This window comes from Barbus barbus (assembly GCF_936440315.1).
Source record: "Barbus barbus genome assembly, chromosome: 6".
NCBI classification, from domain to species: Eukaryota; Metazoa; Chordata; class Actinopteri; order Cypriniformes; family Cyprinidae; genus Barbus; species Barbus barbus.
The window spans coordinates 39,937,738-39,952,571 of NC_136734.1; the positions used below are offsets into that span (position 1 = coordinate 39,937,738).

At 36.5% G+C, this 14,834-nt stretch overlaps 1 protein-coding gene across 1 annotated transcript in view; it reads left to right on the forward strand.

Annotated features, from left to right (window-relative positions):
* Positions 1 to 14,834, forward strand: part of LOC306870923 (semaphorin-4C-like) — a 70,561-nt gene that overhangs the window by 38,624 nt on the left and 17,103 nt on the right. The window contains exons 3-7 of the mRNA XM_079418511.1: positions 10,229 to 10,383; positions 10,626 to 10,688; positions 10,813 to 10,911; positions 11,904 to 12,000; positions 12,220 to 12,339. Of these exons, the coding sequence (XP_079274637.1) occupies positions 10,229 to 10,383; positions 10,626 to 10,688; positions 10,813 to 10,911; positions 11,904 to 12,000; positions 12,220 to 12,339 (534 nt within the window). The remainder of the gene's footprint in view (positions 1 to 10,228; positions 10,384 to 10,625; positions 10,689 to 10,812; positions 10,912 to 11,903; positions 12,001 to 12,219; positions 12,340 to 14,834) is intronic.

Sequence of the window (14,834 nt, forward strand, 5' to 3'; positions counted from 1 at the left end):
GAATTTTGTGTACTTTCCTTTCCTCACTGGAAAAATATTTTTTAGCATGCATGTAACAACATTATTGAGGTTTATACTTAAAATAGGAGAAAAGCAATTTGACAGTTGGGTAAGAAAACTTTTGGACTTGCAGTAAAACACTCTGGTCTAAGATACTGATTCTTGTGGTGTATTTGCACTATAGTCAGGTTAATGATGCAAACACATTCTCAAAATTAACATTGATTGCAATTTGTACTCCAGTTGCAGGCCAGTTCAGAATAAAAGGTTGTTAAGAATGCAGCAGACTACCGTGATCTGGCATACTCTGCTGAGATTGTAAAACATCACTTCACTACTGTAGTCCAGACATCTGAATCGGCTCTTTAAGATGCAGAAAGTGCTCTAGTCTACACCACATGTCTGCATGCATGCCCTGTTATAACACTCTTCTCCATCATTTGATGAATTACTTCTGTAAAGATCAATAGAAAATGTACACATATATATATATATTTTTAATTTAGTTCAATTTATTGTACCAGGTAAATAGCAATAACTATTTACTATTTATTGACTATTTAAATAAGCATAATTCACACTGGGGTCTGTAAGATTTTGTAATGTTTTTGAAGTGTCTTGCATTAATTTGATAAAAAATACAATAAAAACAGTAATTTTATGAATTTATTTAAATTAACGATTTTCTATTTAAATATATTTTAAATTGTAATTTATTCTTGTCATTTTTTTAGGACATTTTAATGAATAAAAGTTCATTAAACAACGTTTCTAAAACTGTTAAGAACTAAAAATCTGTTGTAGCATTATACATGTCTTTACTGTCACTTTTGATCAATTTAATGTGTCCTTGTTGAATAAACATATCAATTTCTTTCAGATAAAAAATCTTACTGACCCTAAACTTTTGAACAGTAGTTTACATTTAAAGGAGATGCATAACATGAATTGCATGGCTTAGTTTTTTTCAACTGCTTACACACATTTTCTGACTCTTTTTTCAAAACTTTACACATAAATCCAAGAATTGCACACAAAATGCAAAATGTCTCACATCTCTTGCAAAACGAAGCAATGCACTCAAAATATCACAAACACATCTCAAAAGTAAACATTTGCCATAATATTAATTCCTGTTAGATTTTTGTGTCTTACATAAAGAATTGTGTGTTGTGTTTTGCAAAAAGTGTTTTATAAAATTGAAAACTGAGTCAAAGGCTGAGAGGTTTTGCAGATTTGGTGTGTGCTTCTGCTGTTTGAGTGTCAGCTTTCAGAAATTGTGTGACAAGGAAAGATTTTGTCTGTAAGCAGTTGAAAAAAAACTGTAAAATAAAGCTTAACGACTAGATTACTGGTGGTTAATGATAAGCTGCATGCAAAAGTGGCACAACTGTTTAGTAAATTTACCCCTAAGTCTTTTCCTGTTTTAATCCAAATCACAGCTGATAATCAAACAAACAACTACAGTAAACATCAAGCAGTAGGCATGATTTTATATGTACACACATGAACTGATAGCATCTCCTTTTAAGCCCTCAGTAGGGAGCACAGCGGCTGGGAACACAGCCTTAAATGGACAGGAAATGGCTTTAGAGAGAGAGAGAGAGAGAGAGAGAGAAAGACGTCAAAGAAAGTCCAGAAAGAACAGAAAAGTACACAGTGTGTGTTTAACTGTTTCAGGTCATGTGTGACTATGGTTGAACCCTAAACCATGAAAGCAGTAGGCCTGAGCGGCACACATGCACTTTTCAGGGAGGATGAAAGACTGAAAAGCAGGTAAAGCATCAGAGTGCAGTTTAAAGTTTAAGTGTGTGAGCGTGCAGACTGCTTAGACTGGCAGTCTGAGGGATTTAGAGTGTGTGTGTGTGTGTGTGTGTGTGTGTGTGTGTGGTTGGAGGAGGAGAGCTGGATCGCAGCAGAGATAATATTTACCCACTGCTTTCCACACCCACAGCCCCTAAAGACCCCTCCTCCACAATTATCTCCATCTTAAAGACACCGGGGATTCACAAGTAAACACGTGTCTTTCTTGCAACTAAATGTCTTTCATTCCCATTTCTCCCCCTCTGTTCATTATCAAAGTGCTGTGACTTATATTGGCAGACGTTATACTGTTGTCTTCACCCTGAAAATCAGCTCTGAGTTCAAAGGGGAGTCACAGGCCCCACCCGTAGCTTTCCACAGCAGAGCAATCGAGAAAGAGAACCAGAGCAGGTCAAACTGAACATTAAAGACTTGAGGAAACTCCTGCAGACTTAGTAGATGTATGCTATGAGTGCACAAACTAAAACTATTCAAAATCACTTTCAGTAATCGAAATATGGGGGGAGGAAAATAAAATGTAAATATAAGATGATAAACTTAACTTAAAAAACTTAAATTATAATTAACTGAACATACAACATGAACGAGCTAAATGTGAAATAAAAATAGTAACATTACTATAACAAAAACTAAATATAAATAAATGTAAGCTTAATAGAATTATTAAGCATGGGAAAAAATACCAAAACTTTTAACTAAAACTAAAATGAAGAATAAAAATATAAAGTGCAGATCAAACAGAAAATTAAAGCTGAATTTGATCAGAGGCCAAATGAAAGTTCAGCTGACTTAGAGGGTTTGTGCATTTATATGTGAATAAGTCCAATGCGCTGAGGATGGCAAAGCTACAGAGAGAGAGAGAAAGGGACTGCCTGCCTAGCACATCTCTCTACCCTCCAATTACTATAATGACGGCCTCCGCTGAAAAGGACAGGCCCACTGCGTGTGTATGTGTGCGTGTTTATATCAGTCTATCTGTGCCCGACTCCTCCTCTCACACAGATATACAGGACGGCTGTGATTTATCCTCTCTAACAGACTCTTACGTCTCATTGTCTGTAAAAGTGTGTTTCTTTTTTCATTCAATAAATCTGTCTCCTGTACCCTTTGTGGACCTGTTCGCTCCAGAAGGAGGCTGTTTGTTAAAGGGGACAGAATAAAGAAAGTCTTTCTATTTTTTGTGTGCTCTCCACTTTCACGAAAAGGTCAAACTCGGTACAAGCTGTGAGTTCAATTCTCGACTGCAGTCTCCCCCCCGGTCTGTCAAACGCCGGCATATTTCCAACAACCTTTCACACATCTCTCCCTTTTACTATCATCCTGTCTCTTCCGTTCTCTCTTTCATTCTCTTTCAATCTTGCACCCCCCCCCCCCCCCCCCCCCCCCCACACACACACACACACACACACACACACACACACACACATTTCCGCCTCGCTCTTTTACTCCTATACGGCTTCTGTCACTTTCTCAGCACCCACACCTTCTCACTCTCTCTTCATTCCCTCATTCGCTCTTGTTGGGCCCCGAGGACAGTTTCATTGCTCTGACGTTGCTGTTTCATAGCTCGGGAGACTTCAAGTCAACGTGAAATCAAAATTGACCATATTGACTTTCCTAGTGCATGTTTTTGGTCTTATTGCATGCATCTCTTTCATTAAAATGATCATAATCTAGCTCCACCTATGAAGTGACGTTCCTTTTTCATTTATAATCTGATGGCAGTGCATACATTCTGTGTTGTTTCCTCTGAAATACGTCACATGAACGCTTGTGAATGTCTGATGTTGATTTAATGTGTGAGATTTTATTAAATTAAGTTTTTTTAAAACTGTTTGAGATCTCTTCTGAAATTTTCCACGGTAGCTGTTTTGAAATAGCAACTGATTTCTTAGCTAGTCTGTTATTTTAGTATTATTTATATACTATCATATATATTATATAGCATATTTTTACCTTTACCAAAACTAACCATGGTTTTATTGTAGTAAAAGTGTGGTGACCATGGTTTTATGGCATTTTGTTTGTTTTGTAATGGTTTTATTATAAATACTATATGGTTTAACTATAGTACCCATGTTTTTGTGTTTTATTTGTAGTAAAGCCATGGTAAATGTTCACAAGTGCATGACTCATTAATAATTTGAATTAGCTTTTATTTATATATTTTCAATTTTAATTTTAGTTTTAATAAATGTGTATTTTTACACTTTTTTTTTATTTTTATTAGCTTTAATTTTTATTTCAGTTTTCGCTTTGGTAAACAGATTTAAGGCAACTTTCTTTAAGTTTTCATCTAATATTTATGTGATTTAAAAGCTTTTTTTTTTATTGATGGCTGTCAAACCCTCAGAGTGAGATATTACACATAATGTAGAACATGTTAGATATTATACATGCCAGATAACTGAGAGGTTTTACAGTACATAGTACTAAAATATCATTCCTGCTAGGTGTAACAAATAATGATATATGAAGCTTTTTCTCAGTAATAATAACTGCTAAATAACCATACAGAAACTAAAACTTGTCTTAAAAGACAACATGAAACATGATGTATTTCTGAGTGAAATAGGATGTTTAACAAGAAACAAAAGTAGGATGAGATGTGATTTTATTCATTACCAATGCATTGGACTGTAAAAAAAATTGTCTCCATATAGTTGAGTTTGTAGTAAACTGTGAAAATGCATCAAAGGGGCTTTGATTGTCTTCAGCCGTAAAGGAAAGTCATTTCAGAGGTACAAATTATAACATTTTGATCAAAGATTCCGAAAACAAACCTTTTTGTCTTTAGAATAACTTAAAAGCTATTTAACATAACATATAACAAACTGGCAAACGTCTAAACCGTCTTGGACCAGCAACAAACCAGGTAGAAGCTCGTCTTAATGTTGGGTTACAGTGGTTTCTGAAACATGTAGCTGGTGCCATTAACTAATGACCTGCTATTTTACAAAACCCAGCAACTAGCACAAGATTTTATAGAGAATACTCAGAAGAAAACAGACTTATGTGGCGCTGTGAGTCATTTCTCTTAGCTGTTTAGCTAACTCCCACCATTTTGCTAAATTCAACCACATGTCCTCCTCTCAAAGGCCCTCTAACACATGTTGGCAAGCCAGATGTCAGCAATCATGAACACGCACAATGAGTCACATGCAGAGAGCGTTCCTGATTGGCCGGTTTGGGGCTAGGCGTGGGCCGCTCCCCTGACTCTTTCCTGCTGTTCACACAGTCAGCGAGACAGGTAGGGCACGTATTCCAGTGACATCTGTCAGGAGCTTGAGATGTCTGTCAGAGATGTCTGTGTGGTATTCCACAGCACCTTTAAGCACCTCTGTTTGCTAACTAGAGAAAGAGTTGAGTGTGATTTTCCTCTGCAACAACATGATTATTTTGATAATCGATTAATCTAACGATTATGTGAATGATTAATCAGCTAATCAGAAGCACTTTTATATTATGTTGTGTTTATTATTGTCTTTGTTTGGTTTTCTTGAATGCATTGTACCTTTTTTAATTCATATGGATTAGAAACAAAATAAAGGTGATAAGACGTTTTATTTTTGGTTAAACTATTTTATTCACAACATAATCTCTCATAAGATACCTTATAGGGTTATGATAATCAAAACAGTCCCTAGCTAGACCAAGCTTTGATCTTTGAAAACCAAACTATCACTATAATGAAATAATACAATTTTTATTTTCCCCACTAATAAAAATATTTTATCGTTATCTAGCTCCACACTGGAGAGCTGCTCTATGACAGAAAATCAAGTTGTGATTCTAACTGAAAGCGTCACTGACTCTGGTTTTTCATGTTTAATACTGTAAAGATGTAAATCTATTGCATAAAGTACTATATAACTAAACATGACGTGACTGGACTTCACTAGAGTACTGAACTGCAGAGCTGGTGCAAATATACACATCGCTGTAATCAGATGCTTTCTTAACTGCTGCTTTCTCACCGCTGTCAGTTTTTGTCGTGTTTATTTCATTATTGAGAGGAAAGCAGGCAGCATATATTTACATATTCATCCAAACGCTGCTCAGCAGCTTCAGGTTGTGTCTTATTCTCATGAATTGCATCCAGGAGAGCTGAATTACAGACTTGTGCTACAGCGCCACACTGGTCAAACCGCATTATTGCAGGCACTTACATTCGCTCATATGAGATCAAACGACTAATCGACAACAAAAATATTTTTTTATTGTCGACAATTGTTTCAGCCCCACTGTGGAGAGAGAAATCTACCGTGAACAGTGTTGGCCAAAATGATTAGAACATTAGTATTTCCAGCAGCTAAAAAATGGTTTTAAGTCAGTTATTTCTATGTTTTGCTGTAGTGTGTCAGTAGGACATATCAGTTTACATTTCCAATCATTAATTTAGCCATTAATTGTAATAATCCAGTGAGATGTTAGAGATCTGATCTGATCATCATCAGTCTGTCTGGAGTGACATGAAGAAACAGAACAAACTGAGACTAAATCCAGAAGAACTGTGTCTCCAAGACGCTTCAAGAAACCTCCTGCAAAGCTACAGTACTGTTAAAAGATTTAGGCTCTTGTGTAAAAATGCTGTAAAATGAAGATGCTGTCAAAAATAGATTTTCTTTATAAATTAACTTCTATTAACTAAACTAAATTACATTTGCTGTGAGCATGCTTTGTGTTTAAAGCAGCTTTTGTCCTCGGTGCACTCGAGCAGAGTTTCTCAGGAGCTTTGCAGGAGGTTTCTTGAAGCTTGGAGACACAGTTCTTCTGGATTTAGTCTCAGTTTGTTCTGTTTCTTCATGTCATTCCAGACAGACTGATGATGATCAGATCACATCTCTGTGTGGAGCAGAGACAGGGTGTTTTTAATATGTAGCTCTGTCTAATAAAAGATGTTGTACTTCGCTTGCTATGTGAATGCCTGGATGTGGGTTTTTTGTTTTTCAGTGGAATCCACTTTTTGTTTTTGATATAGAATTTTCCATTTTTTATCTGGTGAAAATACTAATGTTGGCCACCATGTATATTCCCATACTGTGTCGTTTTCTCCACACCACACCTCTTTGCATTCCTGTCGCCGTTCCCTCGCTCGCTCTGTGCACTTTGTGGCATTTGAGAGTGTTTGGGCCTATTGTTGTGGTGCTCTGTTCGTTCTGACCGTTTCCTGAAGCTGAGCCGTGTTCTCCTCTCTTCTCTTCCCTTCAGCTAATCTACTGCAATTACAGCACTTCCCCTCGTCCCCCGCTCTCCAGCGCACCGCTTGTGTTCGTGTGTCAGCGTAAACACGCCACCTGCGTCTTTCTTAATGTGTTTCTTTCCCTCTCTTCTCTTTTAATTGTGCCGTTATGTGTCAGCCTCAGACGGTGGCTCCTCTCGTCTTTGTCCTAGCAAACGTGGGTGTGTTTTTATAGCCAGTATATGCGCTTTTCTCTTCCTAATTAGCGTGTGTGTGTCCATTTTTTGTGTTTCTAAGTCATTCTTTGGTATCCATGTCAAAGCTTCAAAGGCCTTAAAATAGGTCTTTAATAGCAGAGTGTGTGTTTGGAGCGCTGCGGTTATGAGCTATAAGCAGGGCAGGACTGTATTTATAGCAAAGCTGCTTTGTAAGGAGCCATGGAGGAACATCAGAAGAAAACAGCAGCCTTCAACTCGACTCGTTTCAGTTCTGCGGCTCGTTTCCCTCCACCGGAGATCACTGGCCTCTCGTTCGGCCCAGCTGAGAACTCATGAAGGACAAAGACACACACACAGAGAGTTCACCTCTGTTCCCTTTATGTTGCTCACATCTGGATTCCATTCAAAGTGACATCTATTTTTAGCTCGTTCCTTTTTTAGGCCCTACACTCCATCTCTCCCCATTAGATACACTCCTGTTGGTTTTGGACGACTTGTTCTTTGTGCATTCCTTGTTTTTGATCATCTTCTGTTTGCTTTTTTAATTAAATTCTGCTAGCCATCCAAAACCAAGTGGGAAAGTTTTGCAAGGTTAGCTTTGGCAGTCAGCCCCTGCTGGTAGATGCTGAAACTGCACCATCTGGCATCTTTCTCCACTGACAGCCATTCAAATGGATCCATGTATCTACTTTATTTTATTTATTTATTTATTTATTTATTTTAACCAGCATATGAAATGCAATAGCAGATGTTTTACCAGTGCGAAATTCGTTTTTGGAAGTATCACATTTTCAATGGAATGAACAATATTTACTACATAATTATTATATGAATATAAGACTTGTATAATTTTAACATTGTTTAATGCAATATTATAAATGTACATTATATTGCTGTGATGCCTACATATATTTTCCATGTGATGCACAATATTAATATTTATAAATTAGACTTAAGTCTTTGTATAAATTTCAAAACATTAATAAACTAATTACACTGTTAAATGTAATATTGTAAATATACATTATTATGTTGTGATGCCTACTTATATTTTCCATGGGATGCGCAATATTTATTGTATATTTGTTATGAATGTAAAACATTTAATATATATCAAAACACTAATCATAAACATTGTTAAATGTAATATTATAAATATATTCTATACATTTATACAGTTTGCATGGAATGCATAATATTTATTGAATAATTAGTATTGATTTGAGGCTTAATTCTGTTTAATTCTTTAAATAAAACTAAAATTCTATAACTGTTAAAATATAGATTGTCTTGCTTTTGTCAATTTCAATTTGAGTAAATTTAGTGTCAACACATGTAATATTGTTACAATGTTGCGATGCCTAAATTCACATGTAGCATTCAGAAGGATTGATTTTATTTTCAGTTTATTTAAGATACAGTAGTCAGCATTTGAAGTGGATCAAAACCTTTCATCAAAGTTGTCCTAAAAACCTAAAACCAAACATGCATTCTTGTCTTAGGACAACTTTGATGAGCTTTTCTCATCCACTTCGAATGTGTGCATTTTTAAGCTGCCATTTATCATTTTCAACCAAAACGTGAAAACAATTATCAGCTTATCAGAATTTTGACGTTGATTTATCCCTAACTTTTCTCCTGTCAGCTATTGTTCATGTCACAGCTCAGCACAGTTACTAGTGAAGGGTTTGGGACTAGATATTTTCTTTTCCCTGTACAAAACAGACAAAGAACCCCCTCAGTGGACAGTTTGCTCAGCATTGCCTCTGTCTGGTCAGGATCCGTAAGTGCGTCCTGCCCACGGCATCTCCTCAGAATAATAATTAGAAATGGCACTCTGTGCTCGGCTCAGCACAAAGCTCACTGAACTCAAAGCACTGTGACTGTCTGAGAGGCACTGAGTCATTATGCAGGTATTTAGAAGTGTGAGCATGTGTGTGAGCATCTCCCTGGCTGTTTGCAGCCCAGCAGATGTTCTCTGTCCTCTCTGGGGGAAGTCTGTTTCCCCTCTCCTCTTAGATCTTCCAGCCCTCTTATACGTTAACAAGCTGCCGCTCTCCAGCTAATAACCACACGCTCTCCTGACTTCCATCACCAGCACTCGCCGTGTCTCTCCAAGATGCCTTTTCTCCTCTCTTCTCCTGGAGCACTTGAATTAGCCAGTGCACTTGCTCCTGAAGCACTTGCTCATCATAACCTTCTCTCCTCTCTGCACTCATCTCCCATGGTAGCGTTAAATCAGATCAGGCATGGTGTTCTCGTGTGTTCAGGGATGCATGGATTCTGGTGTCCCCTCCTGGCTTCTTCACTGGCTTAAACCAAGATTGAAGATGTCGCCCTTTGTTTTAAGTCTGCGACAGATAACCCAAGATCACAGCCAACTTTTATATATATATATGTGTGTGTGTGTGTGTGTGTAGTGTTATGTTAATATATGTAGAAGTATATATTTTATGAAAAAAATGTGTGTATAATATAATTTTATTTGTAGATGGATGGTTATTTTTTGGTTTGTTTATATATAATTAAAACATACATGATTCTAAAATATGAACACAATATCTATGAATGTTAAAATACATTTACGTATAAATGTAATTTATATAACATTAACAAAGAACAATTTTTTTTATCTAGGTTTATGTTAAATCATAAATATATAATGATTTCATTCATGTCACTGACAATTATCTGATGCAAATTTAGCCAACTTCAAATGTTAAAACCTCCTTACTAAAAGCCAGCACTAACGAGCATAGACCGTCATGGATCACTCATATTTGCCTAAATTAATCTTTTTAACACATTGCCAACCGATTTAAGCAAAGGTTATGAGTATCCATGGAAATTCATGCTTGCCTAAGTTGGCATTTTCAGCAGAAGCGTCGGAGAAGATGATAAATGTGAGAGATTTCTTTTAAAGCCCAAGAGTCATATTGGATCAGTGACATTTGGATCACATTTAATACCGGCACAAAACCACACTTTTACTCTCTCTTTTCAGACGTGCAGGACAGTATGGCGAGGTTTCGTGCCGTTGGGGTGTGGAACTACACCATGTTGACCCTGGCGGAGCATGAGAGGGTTTTGTACGTTGGCGCCAGAGAGCACATCTTTGCCCTGGATCCCAACGACATCAGCAGACAGCTCCGACCACAGGTATGCCTTATATCTCAATCAGAAAACCCCTAATGCACCCAATAAATACTCATGCACAAGCCATCAAGCAAAAAGGGCATTAGCATTTTATCATTCAAAAATATCTGCATTTAAAAATGACTCACTCTTTCAATGCCACGGCCATTTGTAGTAAATTGCCAGTTGCGGCAGTCAATAGCGAATGCAGGTTTTACATGCAGAGTGCCATTTGCTCGTAAAAGTCACGTCTCTTTCTCTCTCAGATTGAGTGGTCTGCTCCGGTGGAAAAGAAAAGAGAGTGTGCAGCGAAGGGGAAGAATAACCAGGTAGCGGCTGATGTTGCATCCTTTATGTTTTAACAGCTTTACTTTGTCTGAAATGCATTCACTCGCCCTCCCTCTCACCTCTTTTCTCTTTGTGTCTTTCTCTCTGTCATCGCCGTCTTTGCAGACTGAGTGCTTCAACTACATTCGATTCCTGCAGAGCTACAACCACACACACCTGTACACATGCGGCACATACGCCTTCCAGCCCAAGTGCACCTATATCGTGAGTGTGTGCTTTTATCTTGGACCCAGAAATCCATCTGAGCCACGTGATCGAGCGATATGATGGAGGAACTACATTAGCTGAGGATTTTTTAAATAGTTTTCATGCTTTTATGATGAAAAACAGTAGATTGAAATATTCTTGAAATTTTTGAAAGAGTTTAAATTTGAGTATATCTTAAAAACTAATTTATTCCTATGATGGCAAATCTGAATTTTTTTAGCAGAGATTAATTACAGTTTTCAGTGTCACATTCAGTGCTTAGTTATTAGTAATCAATGTTGAGAACACTTTTTACAGCTTAATATTTTTGTAAAAACAGTGATGTTTTTTTCAAGATTCCTTGATGAATAGAAAGAACATCGAATGGAAATCATTTGTAACATTATGTATTAATAATAATCAGAAATGTTTGTTGAGCAGTAAATCAGTATATTATTATGATTTCTGAAGATCATGTGACACTGAAGACTGGAGTAATGATGATGAAAATACAGCTTTGTATCGCAGGAATAAATTTAATTTTAAAATATATTCAGATAGAAAACAGCTCTTTTAAATTGTAATAATATTTCTCAATGTTACTGTTTTGACTTACTTTTTTTTTCAAAATAAATACAGCCTCGGTGAGCATAAGAGACTTCTTTAAAAAACATTATTCCAATCTTTTGACCGGTAATGTGTGTGTGTGTATGTGTGTGTGTGTGTGTGTGTGTGTGTGTGTGTGTGTGTGTGTGTGTGACTCAGCGAGTGGCTTCCAGTGTGTCAAAGTGAAATATATCAAATGTAAATGAGGTTGTGTTATCACAATGTTGAGTGTGTATTGTCGTTGTGTGTGCGCACTTATTTGTTTGTGGGCAGGAGGACAAGAAGGCTCAGCTGCTGCTTACACTCTATTGGCAAACATGGCCGGTGGTGCAGTGTGTTCATCAGGTCGTGTGTGTGTGTGTGTTTGCGCTCGATCCATATCTGGCCATTTCTGTCTTTGATAGAATGCAGATCATTTCACTCTGGATAGCGCCGCCCTGGAGGACGGCAAGGGAAAGTGCCCTTACGACCCCGCCAAGGGTCACACAGGCCTCATTGTGGGTGAGTCACACATGCAAAATGCTGCATTATTATTCTTGTGTCTTGTGTGTGGGTGTCCTTTTGTGTTCGGTGCGGCCGGTGGATGCGTTTATGCTTCCTCTCTTCCTACACTCGGGAGAGCATGGAGTCCCTCTTTAATATCTCATAACCGTGAGGCTGTAGACAGAAGTGCGTGCGTGTGCTCCTGTTCCCGCTCTAAGCGTTCTTCTCCTTTCCTAGACAAAGAGTTGTACTCCGCCACCCTCAATAACTTTCTGGGCACAGAGCCCGTAATCCTGAGGAACCTGGGACAGCAGCATTACAGCATGAAGAGTGAATACCTGCCGGCGTGGCTCAACGGTAAGCCTCATAACACACGTACACAAAATATATATGTGACCCTGCAGCACAAAAGCAGTCATGAGTAACACAGGTATATTTGTAGCAATAGCCAACAATACATTGTATGGATCAAAATTATACATTTTTCTTTTATGACAAATATTTAGGATATTAAGTAAAGATCATGTTCCATGAAGATATTTTGTAAATTTGCTACCGTAAATATATCAAAACTTCATTTTTGTTTAGTAATATGCATTGCTAAGAACTTCATTTGAACAACTTTAAAGGAGATTTTCTCAATATTTAGATTTTTTTGCACCCTCAGATTCCAGATTTTCAAATAGTTGTATCTCAGACAAATATTGTCCGATCATAACAAACCATACATCAATGGAAAGATTATTTATTTAGCTTTCAGATTTCAAAACATTGACCCTTATGACTGGTTTTGTTGTCCAGGGTCACAAATATCATGCCTCTGCTGAACAGACAAGCTTATGTTGTTCTGGTAAACACGGATGATCAGTTTGACCAGCACCAGAACAGTCAATAAACCATGTTGCTTCTTCGGACATGGAGTTTTTTGGATTCAATTGTCGGCAACTTAAAGTGCCCCTATTATGGATTTTTGAAAATGATCTTTCATGCAGTGTGTAACACAGCTGTAAATGAATGAAAACATCCTGCAAAGTTTTAAATCTGAAAGTGCACCGTGTATAAAGTTATTGTCTCTCAAAAAAAAAAGAGTCGACTCTGAATCATTGAAACGAGTCGTTTTTAAAACGAATCCCAAGCCGTTTCATGTTGACGTCAACATGACACATTAGCATATTACCTGCCCACTTGACCTGGGAAAACTTTGCGTTGGTCTGAATGAAAATGCTAATTCATTCTTTGCCACTAGGTGTCGCTTTTGGAACGTTAAAAGCTCACAAACACTGCTTTAAATTAAATTGACCAATCACCGCAGATTAGCCTCACACAAAGGAGGGGTTTGGAAAAATTAATCGTTGAGCGAATCGTTTGGGAGTCGTTGAGCAAATAAGATAAAAATAAATGCATATTATAAGAAAATGAAAGTGTTTTTTGACCTTGCATGCATGTCAACTTGATGCTGGGGACCCCCTAAAACCAAAATATGAACCTTTCATAACTTTTCATAATAGGGGCACTTTAATACGATCCTACATTACTCTCGTAATCCTCATATTAGACACATAGATATTATACATAGATATAACATTTCTTGGATTTTATTTGCAGTTAAATGGCTGGTTTTAACAATTAATAATGAACAGTGTTTCAAAAATAATAACATATATATATATCATTTAACAATTGTTACATTTTTATAAAAAAAATGATGTTGCTTCTTTGAACATGGATTACTGAATTGTTTGGATTCAGCTGAAATTGAACATAATCCTACATTGCTCTCATAATATACATCATATTATACATATAAATATTAGACATGGTTTTGCCTTTCATTCTTAGTAAATGTCTGATTTTAACAATTAACATTTTTACAGCATTTAACACATTTAAAATACAGTATATATAAAAATATAAAAATATATTATTTAAAAAGTAACATTTTGCAGCATTTGTTAGCAGAAAATTTTTTATTACTATTATGGATTGTGTGTGTGTGTGTGTGTGTGTGTGTGTGTGTACACATTATTTAACAATTAACAAAAATATATAAAAAATATAATAATAATATAACAAATTAATAGCATTTATTAACTGAGAATAGACCTTGTTGCTTCTTCGGATATGGATTTGATACAATCCTGTATTGTTACATTCTCCAAAACTCATCTCAGAGTCGTTGTCATAGCAACAGGTCCATAAGCTCAGACCTGGTTTGTTTAATGGAAACTGGATTATATTTCGTCTGTTTAAGTCTGTCCCAGCCTCATTCCTGTCGGTCTTTGTGTTCTCATCAGCTCAGGAGAGGCTGTCTGTCGTGCCATTAGAGAAAAGTACCTGGTGTTCTTACATAATCAGGAATCATTTATGATTTTCGTTGTTTCCTGGATGCATTTCCGGCTTTTAAAAAAAGAGCTTTTATGCCATTAAGTGAATCTGTGTGCATTAGTAACTGGCATAGATAAAAAAACACATGAAACCTGTTGAAATGCAAGGGAATGGAAAATGTAAATATAATGTAATATGTAATGAATTAATTAAATATAATATTTACTCAGTTAAATTATCCAGCTCGTTCTCCTTGTAGTTGCCTCCGCAGTGTGTTGTTGCTCTTTAAAGTCAAGAAATTCCTGGTAAATGTTAAAAAATAATTGTTGCTTGGCAGAACAATTTGAAGAATTGCATTTTCAAGTAACATGTCTTTAATATAATATAATATAATGGTAACACTTGTCACAAATTCTCACTATTAACTAGTTGCTTATTATAATGCATATTACTAGCATATTGGTTGTTTATTAGTACTTATAAACCACGTATTAATACCTTATTCTGCATATTAATTCATAAACACC